General features: G+C 53.7%; 2 protein-coding genes across 3 annotated transcripts in view; one reads left to right on the top strand and one right to left on the bottom strand.

Moving 5' to 3' along the window:
• The first annotated feature begins 502 nt into the window (after positions 1–502).
• On the top strand, positions 503–1777 carry LOC132332072 (histone H1.8). The gene is made up of 5 exons (XM_059856002.1): positions 503–518; positions 703–980; positions 1058–1190; positions 1269–1306; positions 1385–1777. Exons 1-5 carry the CDS (start codon positions 503–505, stop codon positions 1775–1777), a joined length of 858 nt encoding a protein of 285 aa, XP_059711985.1.
• Positions 1778–3511: 1734 nt separating this feature from the next.
• The window catches only part of PLXND1 (plexin D1), a 68473-nt gene continuing 54223 nt past the window's right edge, over positions 3512–17761 (bottom strand). For both annotated transcript variants that reach the window (XM_059856898.1, XM_059856897.1), the window contains exons 26-36: positions 16603–16749; positions 15716–15872; positions 15409–15512; positions 14372–14435; positions 13468–13502; positions 12295–12399; positions 11364–11527; positions 9801–9948; positions 7500–7640; positions 6628–6702; positions 3512–6009 (exon numbers count right to left, since the gene is read on the bottom strand). In XM_059856898.1, the coding sequence (XP_059712881.1) occupies positions 5893–6009; positions 6628–6702; positions 7500–7640; positions 9801–9948; positions 11364–11527; positions 12295–12399; positions 13468–13502; positions 14372–14435; positions 15409–15512; positions 15716–15872; positions 16603–16749 (1257 nt within the window). In that variant the 3' untranslated portion in view covers positions 3512–5892. The remainder of the gene's footprint in view (positions 6010–6627; positions 6703–7499; positions 7641–9800; positions 9949–11363; positions 11528–12294; positions 12400–13467; positions 13503–14371; positions 14436–15408; positions 15513–15715; positions 15873–16602; positions 16750–17761) is intronic.

Raw genomic sequence — 17761 nt, forward strand, 5'->3', positions numbered from 1 at the left:
CTGCCTCTGCTGGCTAACCAAGCAGCTCTTTATTTTCCTCCTCTCACTTGTGAAATCTCCCCACGCCATTTTCAGAGTCCCATTTCCTAGTGAGGCCATACTTGGTAAGGGAGACAGCACATCCCACCTTCACACTGGCAATGGGTCTGTGTGGGCCCCATGCTCTGGGCTGGTTCCCTGTGCACCCCACAGCAAGTGTTGTCAGCAAGCTGCAATCCCAGCACCCCAACACCCACCTTGCAGCAGGTAGACACCTTTTGTCTGCCTGTTCAGGGCACTCGCCCATCGCTCATCCTTCTCCCTCCAGCCCCTCCCAAAGCTTTGGCAAAGGCCCTTCAGCTTCCAGACCAAGGCTTTGACCACAGCAATTAGCAGCTGCCAACCAGCACCTGCAGCCAGGCTGGTCATCAGATAAATTGGATGGAGGTGAGCTGGGTATGGCAGTAGGGTTTGTGCTGCTGTGGGTAGAGTTGCCTGTGACTGCCTGGATTTGTGAGCTGCCATGGAGCCTCAGCTGGGTAAGGGGTCAGCAAGTGCTGTGGGGTCCCTCAGAGCTGGAGTTTGGCTCATGCTCTGGGCTAGGGTGGTTGTGCTCCCTGGGAGGGCTGCAGGGATGAGCAGGGCTGTGGCACCTTGGCTTCTGGGGGCTTTGAGGCTGCTGGGGGTGTGAGTGCCTCGGGACCAGGCTTCAGTCCCAAACAGTCCCTGTTCCAGCAGCCAAGGCCGCCGGCATCGCCCCGCGCTGCCAGGCCCCGCACCCTCCAACCCTGCAGATGGTCAAGGAGGCACTGCGGGCCCATGATGAGAAGAAGGGCGCCTCTGTCGTTGCCATCAAGCGTTTTATCCTGAACAAGTACCCCAGTGTGGACCCCATCCGCCTCAAGTATCTGCTGAAGCAGGCGCTGAGCAAGGGGCTGAGCTGCGGGGACCTGGTGCGGCCCCACAGGTCGACTGCTGTGGGGGCCACTGGCACCTTCAAGGTGAGCGAGGATGCTGGAGCCACGGGGCTGGGGACAGGTGCTGGCTGGCCCTGCTGACACCCCTCTCTCACCTCCAGTTAGCGCACAAGAAACCAGGGCACAAGCAGCAGCTGGGCCAGGCAGCTCCTGACAGAGGCCAGGCCCCAAAGCCAGGACAAAAAGTGAGCACCAAGGACCCCCAGGCCCCCGTGGCAGGAGCACAACCCGGAGGTAAAGGGCTGTGGGTGCTGTGAATGAGCTGGCACTGCCTGGCCGCCCCCGGACTCATCTGCTGCCCCTCCTCCCCAGGTGCCGCCAAGCAGCAGCCCAAGGTGAAGCCCGTGAAGGTGAGCTGGGGCCAGCGGCGGGGTGGGCTGGCTCGTGGCATAGCAGCACCCTGAGGCGCTCTCCTCTCTTCCCTCCAGGCCCAGCCACAAGCAGCAGAGAAGCCCAGGAGCAATAGAGCGAAGCATCCCCAAGCTGCTGACCAGCCCCAGGCTCGTGGCCCGGGGCCTTCAGGGCCCCCACAGGCTGCTGGCCACCGCCAGGCCCCCCAAAAAGGACGCTCAGGACCCAGCACAGCTCGGGCTGCTGAGAAGGCGGGAGGGAGCGACAGCGACAGCTCTGATAGTGCTGGGGCAAAGGCCCCCAGGGGAAAGAGCAAGGGGAAGGTGCCCAAGGGGGCACGGCAGGATGCCCCCAAGGCACAGGGAGGTCAAGACAAGGCAAAGAAACCCCGTGTGACTGCAAGAGCTGGGCAGGGGAAGGCTAGGATGAAGAAGGCAGCCCCCCTGGCAGCAGACAGAAAGGCTCCATAGGGAGTTAGCCCTACCTCAGTTGGACCCAGGCCCTTGGGGTCTGTGCTGGTTTCAGTCCCTAGGCCAGGTTTTAATTCTGCATTCACCTCATCCTAATAAAGGTTCTTTACTTGCCTCATGGAGCGGCATGACTGTTGTGACCCTGTCCCTGAGTTCCATCTCTCAGTGCCAAAATCCCTCAGCCCTGTCCTCAACCTGCTCGGCATGGTGGTAAGCTGATGCTGCAGGCAGCTACCTTGCTGCCTGTCTCCATGGAGAGGTTCTCTCTGTCCCCATGTGTCCCCAGCTGTGGTGCCAAGGGCTGCTGCGCTCGGGGGCTGTGTGTGTGTGCAGGCTGACAGTGTGCCAGGTAGTGGGCAGGGACCTGAGACCCATGGGACACAGAATGGTGACATCCCCAGGAGCAGAGAAGCTCAGGCTTGGCCAGTGCTGCTGTGGAGCCATGGTGCCCACAGGCTGTGTGAGGTGTCCAGCCCTCTGTTGTCCTGGCTGCCCTTGTGGTAATGCCTGGATGAGCTGGGATTACAGGAGCACCAGGGTGGCAGGTCTGGGTGCATGCCATGGGCAAGTGTCTCCCAGGAGAGGTGAAGCAGCCTGTGCTTTAACTACAGTAAGAGGAAGACAGAGGTGTCTTAGGGCTCAAAAATCAAGTTTGGGGTGCTACTGTGGGCTCCAGTGCAGCTCATGCTCTTATTACAGTCCTTGGCACAGTTCCCACCTACAAACTTGTCTTGTGAGCTCCTGTGGGTTGGTGTATCACTCTTCCATTTAATAGCTTCAATTGCCTGAATTTCTCTTGCTCTGCCCAGAGCCGAGCCCTTCTGAAGGTCATGCTGATCATGTAAAGGGTTACAGTCCTCCTGGGTGGGAGAAAATAAGTGGAAGTAAAACTCTTTCTAAAGAGGATTTTATTAATCTGCAACTGGCCTTGCCATTGCCCTCCAAGGCTCCCGGCCTTGCTTTGGGGCTTAAGCAAGAGCTGAGCAAACTAACTTCCCTTAAACTTCAGTCTTGGCTGTGTTGATCTGTCTTTAATGGAGCTGGAACTCGTGTCCCCCCAGGGACAGGGTGGGGAATGTGGCAGCAGTAACTGAGCAGAGTTCACTGGATTCTCAGATGGGGTGGCTCACAGAGCACCACTCAGCCGTGTGGCAGTGTCCCCAGCAGCGCCAGGCAGGGACTGTCCTCCCTCTCACCAGCCACCAGGTGTGAAATGCAAAGCTCCCTTGCTGTGAGAGAGGCCAAATAATTTAATGGCTGGATTTAGCTTTGCAAAGAATCAACTTCCTAGTGGAGGAAGAAAATCCCTCTGGTGTGTGGAAAGCACAGCTTTTACTGGGGCAGGGGGAAGATTTAGCAATGCCACAGTTATTAAAGGCCCTGGGCCACAGCTGGTGTTGGGGTGCTGAAGCTGCAGGCTCAAGTCTGGCGCAGAGAGGTGCCTGAGAGAGGTGAGGGTGCCTGGCAGCAGCTGCTTCTGTGGGGATACTGATCTTCATGTGCACTGGGCAGTTCAGGTGCTGCTGTCCTCATGCTGATTGTCCCCTCCCGTGCCTGGTCCAGGAAGGAGCTGGGGCAATGGCTGTGGGAGTGGTGTGTGTGAGGGGTACAAACCTGTTCCCACTGGGCTGCTGACCCCACACATGGTGTGTCTTGCATGTGCAAAACTTGTCTGTGCAGGTGTCATCCACGTGTGTCCTCCCTGTGTCCTTGGCATGAACTGCACTCCACAGGTTCAGCACCTTGTTTTATTACAAAGATAGGCTTTGCCAGGAGTCTGCCACTTCCACTACACAGCAGGTAAGGGCACTACACCCACAACACGTGCCAAAGTTTAAAAACATCTTACAAAGGGCTTGGAGGTTCAAGGCAACACTATAAACCCTCTGCTAAAGTTGTTTCTTTAAATGGTTGTAGCGACTACTTTTTATTCTTTTTTTTCCTTTTTTTTTTTTTTCCTCTGGAAAATAATTAAATAATAAAACAATAGCCCCAATACATGGCCCAGCCACAGCACCTGGAGGCAAACTCTACTTACTCTTGGCTCACCTGTATTCTTTCCCTGTAATAAACAACATGGGGCTATAGCTCCATGGCCCTTTCCCTGCCTCCAGCCAAACTCAACATTCTCTGCTACCTTGGTCCTTCTCACCCTGGCCTTTCTTGCGCTGGGCCTGCCTACGTCTCTGGCAGCTATTCACAGTTTCTAAGAGACAAAAACATCAAGAAATTTTTGTGAAATCACTTTCAAAATAAAATGTAGCCCAGCTACATTCTTAGAGTTTCTATTCTGAAGCCACATCCTCAGCAAAGACATTGAGACCTCCACAGTGTAAGTACTTTTTCTGTAGTTCTCTTTAAAAAAACCTGTGTTCTTCCCCTTTCCCTCCCCTCCCTCCCCACCTTTTATCATACTGGATAAAGTCTACTGTTTGTTTTAAAATAGATATCTATGTACACATACACAACTCTGATGTTCTGGTTTCTGACAGATGTGGCATTACTGGAAATGATGGAATGGAGACCAGCTGTCCATGGCAGTTAATCACCCAGGAGTTTTGGTGGACAAAGTCATCCAGTGCCAGAATGCATCCTAGCCAGCTGGATGACTACCAGAGGCTCCCTTACACCCTCCTGCAGTGAGGTAGTGACTGTGGTTTTTTTCCTGTGTGGCAGTTGGGGTGGTGGCTGTGGTGGTCAGCCTTGGGCAGGAGCCTTTGCCCGAGCAGGAATGCTGGTTTGAACACGTCCAGCCTCGCCGGGTGCTGTGTGGCACTGGACACAGCTCCCCGGGCTGCAGGAGGGACAACAGCCACCAGGCTGGATTGGTAGGGTGGCACTGGGGTGTCTAGTCTCGGGCAAGCTCCGTTTGTCTGCCACTGGGAGCCTCTCAGTGCCCCCAGCCTGAGCTGGGACACGCTCTGCTTAGTCTGCAGCTCTGGGTGCTGGAGATGCTCTGCTGGCCCGTGTCCCTGCCGGGCTGGCAGCAGCTGGGCCCAGCCCCTCTGCCCGTGAGGGCTGACAGCAGGCTGGCCATGCAGCCCAGCCCCACTGTCCTGGCTGCTCTCAGGTGCCAGCCACAGGGTTGGCCCAAAGCAAGCGGAATAAGCTGCTTTAGGAGACACCTCTGCAGGACTGGCCTCGTGTTTGGAGATGGTCCCAGGGAGAGGCAGAGACAACGCTCTCTGGTGTTTGCCCTGCGTGTGGCCTGAGGCCGCCGTCCAGGGCTGTCAGCAGGCCCCTGGCACGGGCACACACGGTGTTACAGGGGCTGCAGGGCCATGGGCACGTGTGGGGCCAGCGTGGCAGGACTCAGGGCCAGCTCCTTCCCCAGCTGGGGGCTGTGCAGAGCTCACCTCCCCCTGCACCCCAGCACACATGAGCCAGGAAAGGGGAACAGCCCGTCCCGTGCTAGCACACACTGGGCTCCCTGCAGCTCCCAAACAGCTGTCTCCACTAGGGATAAAGTGCTTTCACCTTGCCTTAGCTGCTTGGGAAGCCACTGCTTAGTCTCAGCCTCGAGTTCCCTGTGTTGTCCGAGTCTCAGATGGAGGAGTGGTTATGTTTACACATACAGTACAAAAATTAAAAGGCACAAATATACACAGAATGCAGCAGATAGTGAACAGCTGATAAGAGTCCCTGATGTTGGAAAAACAAGGATGTTGGAGGGATGGAGTGGGAGCTCAGGCTATGATGGTCTTTGCTGTGTGTGGTCATTAGTCCCTGAGGTGACCCTTCTGCTTTGTGTCTGTTGTTCCAGCCTCTGCAGCCCCGTCCTGAGGAACCACGCACAGGGATGCACAGAGTGCTGACGGCTTGGCTGCTGACCAAGGGGAAAGTGGTGAACTGAGCCTGCCACAAGCATCATGACTCCATTTCTGGCTGGCAAGAGCAAATAAATTATGGGTGCCACAGTCCAGACCAGAAGAGTTTTAGCTGCTCGGAAGGGTGTCTTGTGGTTTCCTGTGAAGTGAGGCAAACTTGTGGCCATGGCCAGGCCCACCCCCTCCACAAGGCTGGTTTGAGTATGACCAAGGTGTGCCTGCGGCTGAAGGCAGGGTCCCTTGCGGCACTGTGCTGCAAGAAAGGTCACTTCTAGGGCTGCAGCCAGCCTAGGCTTCACTGCAGGACTCATAGATGTTGTCCTCCATGAGAGCAATCACTTGCTCAAATTTGTGCTGGAGCTGGGTGCGCTTTGTCGTGGGGTTTGCGTCCAGGGCGGCCACGATCTGTGGGAGACACAGGCAGGCAGGGTGCTGAGGCAGTGTGGGGTGCCCACCTGCCAGCCCAGCTCACCCCACCAGACCTATGGAGCCCAAATTCCAGCCAGAGCTCCAAAGGCGAGAGCCCACCCAACCCCACAGCCCCTGTGCTCACACCCCTGCTCTCCTAGGGTCCCTGGTCAGCACGAGCAGTGCAGTGATACGTTTCAAAAGTGCACTGCTGTACTAGAGCTGAGGGTACAGCACCAGCCCGAGGTTGCAGGGGGGTAGGAGCCAGCCAGGCTCACTGGCTCAATGGGGTGGGGTGCAAGTTAATTTTGGGGTGGACCTTATCTGCATGTTTTGCCCTCCTGAAAGGGTCTATACATCTGGCAGCCCTTCTTCAGCCCAGCCAAATGCCATTAAGATCAGCTGGGAATAGCCAGCCTTCTCTTCCAAGAAGTTGCCAGCCAAGGTACAGAGAGTAGGTGCATCTGCATCTATTACATATGTACTGCAATTATGCACACCCCAACAATCCTGCTCTGTGGGACTGGATGCAGGTGTCTGCCTGTGGGGTTGCTGCAGCGATGGTTCCTCCCTTCCCAGGCAGGCCTGAGCCCCTGTGCTGTAATCCCCACTCACCTGGGAGCGGTATCTCTTGGCGTATTTGTATATCTCAGCCATGGCGACGTTGGTGTTGAACTCATTTCGGTATTTCTTTATAAAGACAAAAAAGAGAGGGGACCATATTAGCAGGATGGAGCTCGTGAGTTCCAGCCCAGCCAGCAGGCACTGACTATGGTAAAAACTGACTTTATGGTCACATTGGTACAGCTGGATTTTTAAGGAAGGTGCATTTGCTTGCATCAGGATGGGTTTTGGTCTTTTCAAAGCAAGCTGTAAATACCCACGCTGGGCAGCACACTGCATATCCCTCTGTGCCCAAAGCCATTTCACAGGAGGGGACAGTGCACCAGCTGTGCTGCAGAATATCAACAGAAAAATCCTGCTTGGTGCCCAAAGCTAAAACACCCTGGTGAGAAGGTTTGATTTTGAGGAACCTGTGGTGCATCGCTGGCAGGACTCTGATCTGGAATGTGGCTGCCAGCTCTTGAGGCTGGTACCAGGGCTGGCTGCCTGGGACTCAGGGCTGTCCCTGGCAGTTGTGCCTGGGAGCCAGCTGGCTGGGTGGCTGTGGGACTGCAAAAATCCTTATCCAGACTTCCTGGCTTTTTGGCACTGAGTTTTGCTCTCAATTCCCAGTGGTGCCAGAGCTAGTTAGGCTCAAGCAAACTCATGGGTGTTTACTGCAGTTCTGGCAGTAATTGAAGATGCTTGGAATTAGGTCAGATGAAGTTTGTGTGTGGAAGTTTCAGGCAAAATATCCTTTCTTGTGTGCTCCTTCCAGCATCTAAGCAGTAGCTGATTGTAGCCTATGTGCATTCCCTGCTGTTGCCAGGCTCCAGCAGGACACTGAGCCTGCAGACTCAACCCCATCCTCTCCACCCGCGTACCCGTGACTCCTCGGCGAGGTGGGCGTTCATCTCCTGCTCACTCAGAGGGGGCATGTCGTGGATTTGCTTGTAGTACCTCTGCACTATCTTCCGGTACTCCGGGATCTCCTTGGCATACAGCAATTTGTTGGTCGGGGAGTCCTGGAGTGAGGGTGAGACACAGAACTCAGGCACTGGGTTGCTCCCAGCTGAAAACCTTACCCTGTTTCCAGACCAAAGCACTGACACCAGACAGGGACCTCAGCTACAGCTGGGTGCAGGGAACAGCTTTGCCTTTGGTCCCAGCTGCCACCGGAGAGGACTGCGGTGCTGGCCAGCACTGAGGCACGGAGCAGCTCAGACACATCAGGGATCTGTGGACGGGCACCATGTGCCTGTGGAGACACAGCCCCATCCTGCTGCCCTTGCATGAGCTGAACATCCATCAGCTCAATGCCGGAGAAGAGGTGATGGATGTGTGTTTTAATTTGCACCAAGTGAAGGCTAAAAGCACGCCCGGGGTCAGGCAGGGTGGCTTACTGCTGGGGGGATGCTCTGCAGGTGAGGTAGCACACCTGTGCCAGATCAAACACCTGGGCTCTGTGCTGCTGTGTGTGGAAATTGGCAGCAAGGGAAGGGCTTCTGCATGTCTTCTGCTGGGGTTTCTTGAGCAGCCACATAGCTTTGTTCTTTAGCTTAAATCAATCTTACAAGTTGAACTTTGTCAGCTGAAATGCTGCTTTTGGATTTTTCATGTAGCTTTGATTTATTTTGCATTGGCTAATCCAGTCTGCCTGGCCTAAATTGATTGCACGTAAAGTAATTAACAGAGAATACTGAATTCTCTTGATTAATGTCAGCTTGGAGACAGCAGCCTTAACCTCCCAGCCACACAACTGGGTTGTACCAGTGGAGGCACAACCCTGCTGCCGTCCTTGCAAATACAGCATGAATAATTTTAACCTCAAGGCAATCCTGCCCTCCTGATTTCATTACCCCAGGAATGAACTTGGCTGATGAGCCTCGTGTTGCATCCCCAAGGGGAATGGTCCCAGGCCTGGGGACACCAAAGGGAGTGAGATCACCACGTCCTGTCCTGCCACCCCGACACTGGTGTGTGGGACTGCTCCCCAGAGCTCTGACAGGTGGAGAGGGGAGGGGACCTGCTGATGGCAGGGAGTGGTGGGTTCTGCCCACAGGCAGCATACTTGGCTCTGTCAGGCAGGAATAGGGGAGCCCAGGGTGGCTCCAATCTGCTGCTGCAATCTGTAGCTTGGCTAATACTGCAGAGGAAACAGGAAACGGGCACCAGATCCCACAGCAGTTTATTTTCAAACCCAGTGACAAGGCATTGTGAGACAATGGCCAACTTACAGAGAGCCTGCTCACAACATTATTTTTTTTCCTTGGAAACATGAAGGAAAACTATGCTGCCTCTTTTCTAAGTTATTTTTTAGTTTGTGCCTGATTTGTCTCTATGATGAAGAGATGGGCACTGGTTTCTTAACTGCTTGTGTGCTGTTGATGTATGGACTGAGTCTGCTCTCACATTTGCAGTATCAAGAGCAACGTGCTGAAACCAAGGGAAGAATCCAGTCCAGAAAATGCTCAGTTATACACTGCGTGTACATGCAAACTCATTTTTATGCTGAGGATTTATTCTTCCCACATTACTCAACAATTCATTCACTTATACTATTGTATTCCAGAGGAGTGTTTCCATCTGCTGTCTGACTCCAGCTGACCCCTCTTCCCCTCATCTGCCACTTGACAAGGACAAATTGTAGGTGTTTCGTAACACATGCAAAAAAAAAGACCAAAACCCAAACAAACAAAAAATCAAGCACTCATTAGATCTTCCTCCAGCATTAACCTCTCCCAACAAAGGCTTCCTGCAGCTCTGGGGCTGGGGGTGTAGCGCCCACCCCCTCACTGCAGGGTGTCCCCCAAGTCACACGCTGTCACCACCAGCCTCTGGGGTGGGGGGGCAGTGGGGGTGACTTACAGCATTTCTTAATAAAACTTTTTAATGTCAGGAAGTTTCCAATGTCAGCACTGTGCTCAGCCAAGGCAGTGGGAGAAAAGAGAATACGCACACAGGATGTCTTCCTGCCAGCCAGCCCTGCGGGACTGTGCGTGGGGCCCGAGGGCGGGAGATGGACCTGGCTCCTGCAGCCTTGTGCTTGCTTGGAGCAGGCTCAGCTCCCCCAGCGCTGTGCTGAGCCCAGCCCAGCCCCACGCTGCACACGGCCACTGTGGGCTGGTGCCCCCAGCCCGGGCCAGGCCCACGGCTGCCTGAGCAGGAGCCCTCGCTGGAGGTACCTTGCCCAGCTGCAGGTCGGAGAGCGAGCAGGCGTCGATGAAGGCCTGGGCGATCACAGACAGACAGGCATCGATGTGGTCTGTCTTGTCAATGTCGAACACAAACTGGGGGTTTTTCAGGATGTTGACCCAAAACCTCAGTGGTAGGCTGCAAAGGGAAGGATCCGGGGACACACACGAGATGAATTTTTGTGTACCAGAGGAAGAGGGGCAGAAATGCAGGAAAGATGGTGATAGAAAGGGAATAGTAGAGAGGAAAGCTGAGGAGATGGGTTCTGCCATTTAATCACCCCTGGTACAGACCCCTACCTTGACATAGGGGCAGGGACACACCTTCACCCTCCAGACATTTTTTCAGGCTGGAGGACGTGGCACACACAGCCTTCTCTAGGCACACACATGCTCCTGCTCCTTCGGCAGCTCCCAGCAGCTGCAGGCCCAGAGAGGCACCAGCAGCTTTGCCTGTGTGGGTCTGTTGAGTCAGGCTTCCCCACTTGCTGCTCTTTGGAGCAATGGTGTCACCTCCTTTTCCCTCTTTCCTGACACTAACCCAATCATCTGGTTCTGATAGTGAGCCCCACAAAATGCATTTCGTCTGTCTTTTTTTCTGTTCTCTCATAATTTTCTCCAGTTACTTCACTGGTGATTCACTGTCCACAACACAGCTTCAGTCTATTGCTCACCTTTCCTATCCTCCACAGCAGCTGAGAGGTGAAAACCACTGTAAGTCTTGGCTCTACAGGCCAGTGAAGGTAGTAAAGGGTAGGCAAATCTGTTGCCCAGTGGCTGTATCTGCATGCCTGCTTTCCCAGTAAAATTTGGTTTTAGTTTTCACACATTGGGCTGGAAACAGTTCCTGACTCCACAGTCTCCAATCTGCCGAGCCTCTCGACACTCTCTCCAAGCTCCCTGCTCTCTCCATTTAAATCCTCTGGCTTCTTTCCTGCACTATTTCCCCTTCACTTCAGCTCCTTCACCCCATTCCTGCTGCTCATGTCCCTCAGCACCTCGGCATCTGGTGCCACTGCTGTGGTGCTCACCAGCACTGTCCCCAGTACCTGCTCCCGGGGTCCCCTGACCGCCCTGGAGACTCAGCCTGGTTACAGACCTAAGCAGGAAAAGTGCCACTGAAGAGCTGAAAAGGCAGAAAAGCAAATGAAAAGGATCCAAATATGTGGGTTTTAAAATTTCCATGGCAATTTTAAGACCTGACATGGTCTTGGACTCTGTCTCAGATCTCCAGTGTTTGCAGCTGACACCATTGCTGTCTGCCATCATCCTATTTCTCCTTTCGTTATTTGTGTGTGCCAGTTCTTTTGGCCCTTTGTCTGCCCATGCCTTCTCTTTCAGCTCACTGTTTCCCTGGGCTTCACTTCATATTTGTTCAAAGCTCTCCTATCCTGTGTTTGGCTTCATCTTCCACAGCCCTCTCTGCCACCCTCCCTGTTTTCCAAGTCCCTCTTCTACTTTTAGCAATCTAATGATTAGTGCAGGACACAAGGGTTTTGCAACTGCTGCTCCCAAGAGATGGAAGGAAGAAAAGAAGGATTTCCTTTTCCAAACCTGTTGGTCTTCCAGATGTGCAGAGTGTCAGGGTCTGTGATCCCTCTCTTCTCTGCCTGTTCCTCTAGGAAGTCAAAGAAATACTTCACAGCCACGGGTGGTTTATCGTCTCGGATACTGAGAATGGCTTTGAACAAGTCATCCAGGAACTTCTGGAGTGTCCCCTGCAGGACAAGGACACAGTGGACCCTGGGGAGAGCAGCAGCACCCAAGCCCAGGAGAACAGCAGAGGGGCTGTGACTGCTGCACACCAGGGGAAACCCTTTGCTGCCAGCTGGATAAGTCAGAAGAGAGAGGGGACTCCGAAGCAGGGAGAGAACAGTTTGTTTGTGGATAGTAATATAATAAATTTGTATTTGGGGTTAATTTCTTTTGGCATCGAGATTTTCTTTCTCACTGCTGGGATCTCACATCTGTGCTTGGTCTGTTCACCACAGACAGAGAAGACCAGAGACTGCTGGCCATCCCAGAGACTGCTGGCCATCCCTGTGATCTTTGATCAGTGAGGCACCATGCTGGGATTAAAGATGGGCCAGATCTGACCTCAGATCACACAGACATTTCTCTTGCTCCCACAGCTGAGCCTCTCCATCTCCTGTCCCAGCAGCATCTCCTTCTGGGGAGATGGTCTCAGGTCTCAGCTATGCATCTCAAGCCCTGAGGCAGCCAGAATCCATTTTGTCTGCACAGACCCCAGTCCATTGCAGGGAGATCATGCAGGGCATCACACAGCAGCAAGGATGCACTGGGAAGCTGGAGGGACCCCAAGGAGCCTGACAGCCTTCCTAAACATGCTCCAGCCACCCAGGAGAGGAGTCTCACTGCCTTTGGGGAGCAACCAGCCCTGCAGTGCTCCTTCCCTGGAGCAGGCTTCTCCCTGCAGACCACAAACAATCCCACCTGCCAAGAACAGGGGCAGCCCAGCTCCTACCTTGGTGGAAAGCAGCCGTGTCAGGTAGATCTCTGGAAGAACCTTCTTCCTATGGCTCTGTCTGTGGGACTTCTTATGTTCCACAGACTCGTCAGTTGGGAGAACCTGGTTCCAGAGAAAGCACATGGTCAGAGCACTCTTCCCTGAAAGCGTCCCACTACATTTTCCTTTAGGCATAGAATTTCAACCGCATATAAAATTCAATTAAAAAGCAGTTACTGCTTTATAAACACACCCTTATATGGCTTTTAAAAAGTGATCCATAACACTAATTTTTTATGACATTTGTTTCTCCTGTGCTCTTTATTGCTTCTCTCACCCTAGATGAAGGAAATGAACCCATCCATCTTCCTCTGCATGCTGGCCTGCTTGACCCCCGGGCTGGGCTGCACCTTGGGCTCCCAGCAGCAGTGCACTTGGCTTCTGCAGAAACCAGCTTTGCTTGGATTTGGAAAAAGTATGTAGGAATGCTGGCTTTTTCAAAACAAAAATGAATATTCCACTGGTTAGGTCAGTGAATTATTCTCTATAATGACAAAGCAAGCAACTGACATCCATCTTGGCATTGTTTCACGTGTGAACAGTTGGTTTCCCATCCCTTCTCCCTCCCTGCTCTGCATGTGTGTGTGTGCATGTGTGCTTCTACTTGAGCATGGAAATGCTTGCGGAGAAAAAAAGCCTCAAAGCAGGCTATAAAATATTGTTGTTGTCCATGACACCTTTTTTCATAACAGCTTTTAGCAGCATTTAGCACTTGGCACTTCCAGCACGGTGAAGCAGCAGGAGCCCACGGACCTGCTCAGCCCGGGAAGCAGGCGGGATGCCAGGAGCTCCCAGCAGGTGACAGCCGAGGTGTCAGGACACCTCCACTGACACTGTGCCACGCTCTGACCTCGCCCCTGAGCTCTCTGTGGCTGCCAGCAGCTCGACTGGACACAGCAACTTCTCTGCCATCCCAGCAATTCTTTATCATGTCCCTCAGTTTATCTACAGATAAAGCTTATCTACAGATCACCTTTCTGCGCCTCTTTGAACCCTGCTGAAGAGAACTAATGAGCCCTGATGCAGCTTGTTCATCACATCTGGCACTACAGCCCACAGACATAATTTAAGTTAATATCTGCAGCCCCCACATGCAGCCATCATCCCTGCAGCCAGGAGAGGGATACTTACCAAGTGGAAGTACTTTTCAGTGTCCAAATCCTTCACTGTGAAAAAGAAGAGAGACACAGTGGCTCAGTCAGGGGGGCCCAAACTGAAATCCACCTGTACTGGTGACCTCCATGTCAAGGGACATCTGAACCCCAAGAATCCAAACACCAAGCTGGTGTTCTCAACCACAAGAGATCTCAGCGTTTCTCCTTGTTTTGGGGTTGTTTATGGCATTATCAGGCTCGTGACAAAGTATCCTAGGAGGTACTTTAAGGGGGACCTGAGGTGTCACAAGGGATGTTTTAAGAGAGACTCAAGAGGGCACAAGAGCAGGGTGAGCACAGGGGCACTCCTGCACTGCTGTGCCCCGCTGTGCCCCACACTCCCAGGATTATTCCGAGCCACAGCATCAGGGCAGCTCGGTCCTGAGCAGCTCCTTGCCACAGCAGGCAAAGGACTCCTGGAGAGCCAGGCTCTCTGGAGGCAGCCTGGAAACAGGGTTTGAAATTCCTTGTTTAATGTGGATTTTTGTCTCACTCGGTCTGTTTTCACTCTGCACAGCCTGAAACCTAGAAATGCACTGAATATATGGGACTGAATATATGTAACTGGGAGGGAGAGGACTTTTTCAACCAAGTGATTTCAGATTCTTCCTTTTTCTCACTCTGTCAGCACAGATTGCATGCCAACTCCCAGTGAGGGGGTGAGATGGAAGGTGCAAACACCTTGAGGGCTGGGAGAGCACCCTCCACCCAGTGAGGCAGAGGGAGGAGATTGGATAGCACATGTTTAGAGCCACCACATCCACGGCGCCCAGAACGGGGGCTGGCAGCATCTTCCAGCATCCCCAGCCAGGGACAACCCTCTGGCAATGCAACCATTCCTGCCCAGTCATCACCAGCAGGGAAGAGGTGTGAGATGTTACCTCTGCTCAGCGTGGTGTCCTTCTTGTCCGTCAAACTCATGGCCAGGGATGCCCCTTCAGGGATCTGTGGAGGAAGGGAAGAGCACACATTGATGACAGGGGCCTTATCAGTGCCTCCCTAGACCTGTGGGCATCCCAGGAGCTGGGGGATGCTGGTGCAATCATAGTTCTGCCACAAACACCCCCTGAACCTGCCCTGCCCCATCCCCCATTATGTGGAAAGGGAATTTTCAATGCAATTACAAGACAGTGAGGTTCTCAAACCCGATGGGAATTGGGCAAAGACGTGTATCTAAGGTACATTTTCGGATGTCACCACCAGGTAATTTGAAAAGGAAGGAGAGTTTGGCTGTGCAGGGGCTGGTTTGCCATTCCCAAAGGGGAGAAGGGGGTGGTGGCAGCCGTGGGGCTGGCGCAGCCGCTGCGCTCGGGGCCGTGTGCCAGCGGCACGGCTGCTGCCCCGATAACCACGCCCGTGAGCACTCAGCTCCACTTCTGTTTTCCAGGCACGGCTACACACCAGGGAGGATTACGCTTCCAGGCATACCAGGGAATATGAAAATTGTTAAGTATTTCTGGTTTCATTTAATTTTAAACAGAAAAACAGTCAAGAAAACAACCCGATTCACCATGTTTCCTCATATTTTTGGCCTCACCTCCTCAATGTTATCCCCAGCCCCTGCTCTCAGAGCAGGCACTGACAGTTGTAGCTGCAATTTCAGCAGGAGTGCGGATCAAGAGCACAGTGATACTAATCAGCCAGGCTGGTGGCCCTTGGGAATAAGAGCTTTTTCCCCCCCTCTTTCTGTTGTCAGTAATAACTTGTTTTGCATGAAGAGTGTTAATTAGTTTCTGTGTGTTGCAATATTAACGAGATTCTCGCCAGGGCAGATGTCTATTCCCTGGAAGCTCTCACGGAGCTATGGCAACCTCTCTGCTTGTTCCTGATGATCCCGTTTTGGAGGGGAACCACGGCTCGCCCCGGAGGCCCGGCAGGCTCCGAGGAGGCAGGGCTCCCCTGAGGGGTCTAGCTTTACCTTGTAATGTGCCAGCGTGTTGAGTTTCTTCCTGCCGTCCTCCACCACCGAGGTGTCATCGAGGTCCCGCAGGATGTAGCTGTCAGTGCTGGTGGCGAACCACTCTGAACACAGAGAGGGGAGAGGTGAGCCCCAGCCCGAAGGAGGCAGGGGCCAGGGGGTCTGGGACACAGTGGCTGCCCTGATGTCTGCCCTCCTGTCCGTGCTGCTCCACCCACTGCTCTGACAGGCACCAACAGCTGCTGCACAACTTCAGGCGCTTCAGGTGTTTTCAGAGGGTGGCTGGTCCCCTGCACCTGGTCCTTACCAAGGTCAACGTCTTCCACCCTTGGCCACTGGGAGTAGGGGACATTCTTGCAGAAGGCCTCCAGAATTTTCTCTTTCACTTGACTCAGTGTGTCTGTGTCCATGGCTCTGACACTCAGGGAGTCCATCCCACAGCCTTGGAAGGAGACGTTGAGGTTCTGCAGGGAGAGGCCGTGTTAGGGACAACCTGCCTGGTTCTGCTGGTACCCAAGAATGCTTGGAAGCTGTGGGGTCTGCACAGCTCTGGCTGGCGTGCCCTGGGCCCCGTGCTGATGGAAATCAGGCTGAACTAATGTGGCCATCAATGCTTTACAGCATGGGAAGTAGTGATTTACAGCCCCAGGGGCTGAGGGCTCTGTTGACCAAGCTGGGAGAACACAGGGAGCAACACAGGGCAGCCCCCTCTCGTGTTGTCTTGGTAATGGGGTTTGACCACCACGAGGCAGGAGGAAGGGTCAGCCCCCATTACCAGCTGTGTCCTCAGCTCCTTGGCTCCAACTGGTGATTAACAGGAGCACCAAAGCTCATTGCTCAGCCTCTGAGTGATGCAACGGGCCAAGCTCCACTGCTTAAACCAGCTCTAAGCTTGCTGCAGGATGGATCTGCTGCAGTGCATGGAGCCCTTGAGAGCTCCTGGACAGCGGGACAGGCAGCTGTGAGGGCCTACAGGCTGCCACAGACCCACTCAGAGACCAGGGAAGCACAGCTACTGCCTCAGTTGCAGCCCAAAGCTGCAGAGCCAGGAGAGCAACTCTTTCTATAAGAAACCCTCTCCTCTTTTTGTCTGGGTGTGTCCTCCTCTCACCAGCTGTGCAGACCCAAAGGCTGTGAGCATGGCATCTCCCTGTCACCCCAGCTCTGGGGAAGCCCCAGCACATGGCTACTCACCCTCGGCTTTGCCTCTATGTTCTCCCTCAGCAGCCACTCCTCGTTGAGGGTGTACCTGGCCTTCCCTGTAATGGCATCGATGGAACCCTTGTTAATCTGCTGTTTGATGGCACAGATCAGCAGGAAGAAGGGCTCTCCAACTGTCTCCTGGGGAAAGGAAAGAAGACCAAGTCAGCAAACCAGACCTGGTCGTGACAGGTCCATCAGCAGCACGGCAGGGACAGGCTCTGTGTGGACAGTGAAGGTGCCTCTGCACACCAGGGAGCAGGACTAGTCCACCCCAGGTGCTGCAAACACCTGGTGGGGGCCACTGCCTCCCAACTCCCACTTGCCTCTCTCTGAGGCTGCTCAGAAGTTTTCAGACTTGTGGCAACATGACAGCGCAGATGGGGAAGAGGACACAACAGCAACAACAGCCGCAGGCCGTTTTTGGGGATGCTGTAGCTGTCAGCAGCAACATACCCCGTCCCAGGTCTGCAGCAAGCACTGGAGCTGTGGAATGCCACCGGGGGCTGAGCCAGCCTGTGCTGTCTCAGGGGCAGAGCTGGGGTGCTGCTCAGAAGGCAGGGGCATATGCATGGCTGTGCTGAGCAGGGACCTGCACACATGATACTCAGCAAAATGCAAATGTGCATTAATTTACATGTGAATTACATAGGAGCAGGGAGAATCTAGCATACTGTGCTACAGAGATGCTTCCTGCAATCTGACAGGGTGCAGACTGTACAACATGCTGCACTCAGCAGGACAAGATAGGGCTGGTGTGCACAAAAATCCAAGAACAGTAATGTTTGGGCATCCAGCTTTCTCATGAGCATGTCAGGCAAACCCCTCATTGCACAGCCTGGTTTGAACTGAACTCCATGGAGTGAGCCCACAGACTGGGCCTGTGGCTCTGGGAACCAGTGTTCATACTTCTCATACCACAGCAGAGCCCTCATCACAGCAAAACAGAGGATCAAGGTCAACAAGCTGCTCCCATGTGACAGCAAGCAAACACACCATTTAACTCCTTACATTCATCAAACCTAAGTTCATGGGAGAGAGGTGAACTGTGGCACTCCTGCAGCAAGAACGAAAAATGTAACAGGGAGGATCTATTTCTGATGTAATTCAGCTATGCAGTTTAATGCCAAATTTCTGAGCCACTTCTGCCTGC

Source organism: Haemorhous mexicanus, chromosome 11 (genome assembly GCF_027477595.1).
Source record: "Haemorhous mexicanus isolate bHaeMex1 chromosome 11, bHaeMex1.pri, whole genome shotgun sequence".
Lineage (NCBI taxonomy): Eukaryota > Metazoa > Chordata > Aves > Passeriformes > Fringillidae > Haemorhous > Haemorhous mexicanus.

Excerpts from the sequence above, each read along its gene's own strand:
- LOC132332072 (XM_059856002.1), top strand. Across the intron at positions 981-1,057 it reads GGGCCACTGGCACCTTCAAG|TTAGCGCACAAGAAACCAGG; the intron begins GTGAGCGAGGAT and ends TCTCACCTCCAG. Across the intron at positions 1,307-1,384 it reads CCAAGGTGAAGCCCGTGAAG|GCCCAGCCACAAGCAGCAGA; the intron begins GTGAGCTGGGGC and ends TCTTCCCTCCAG.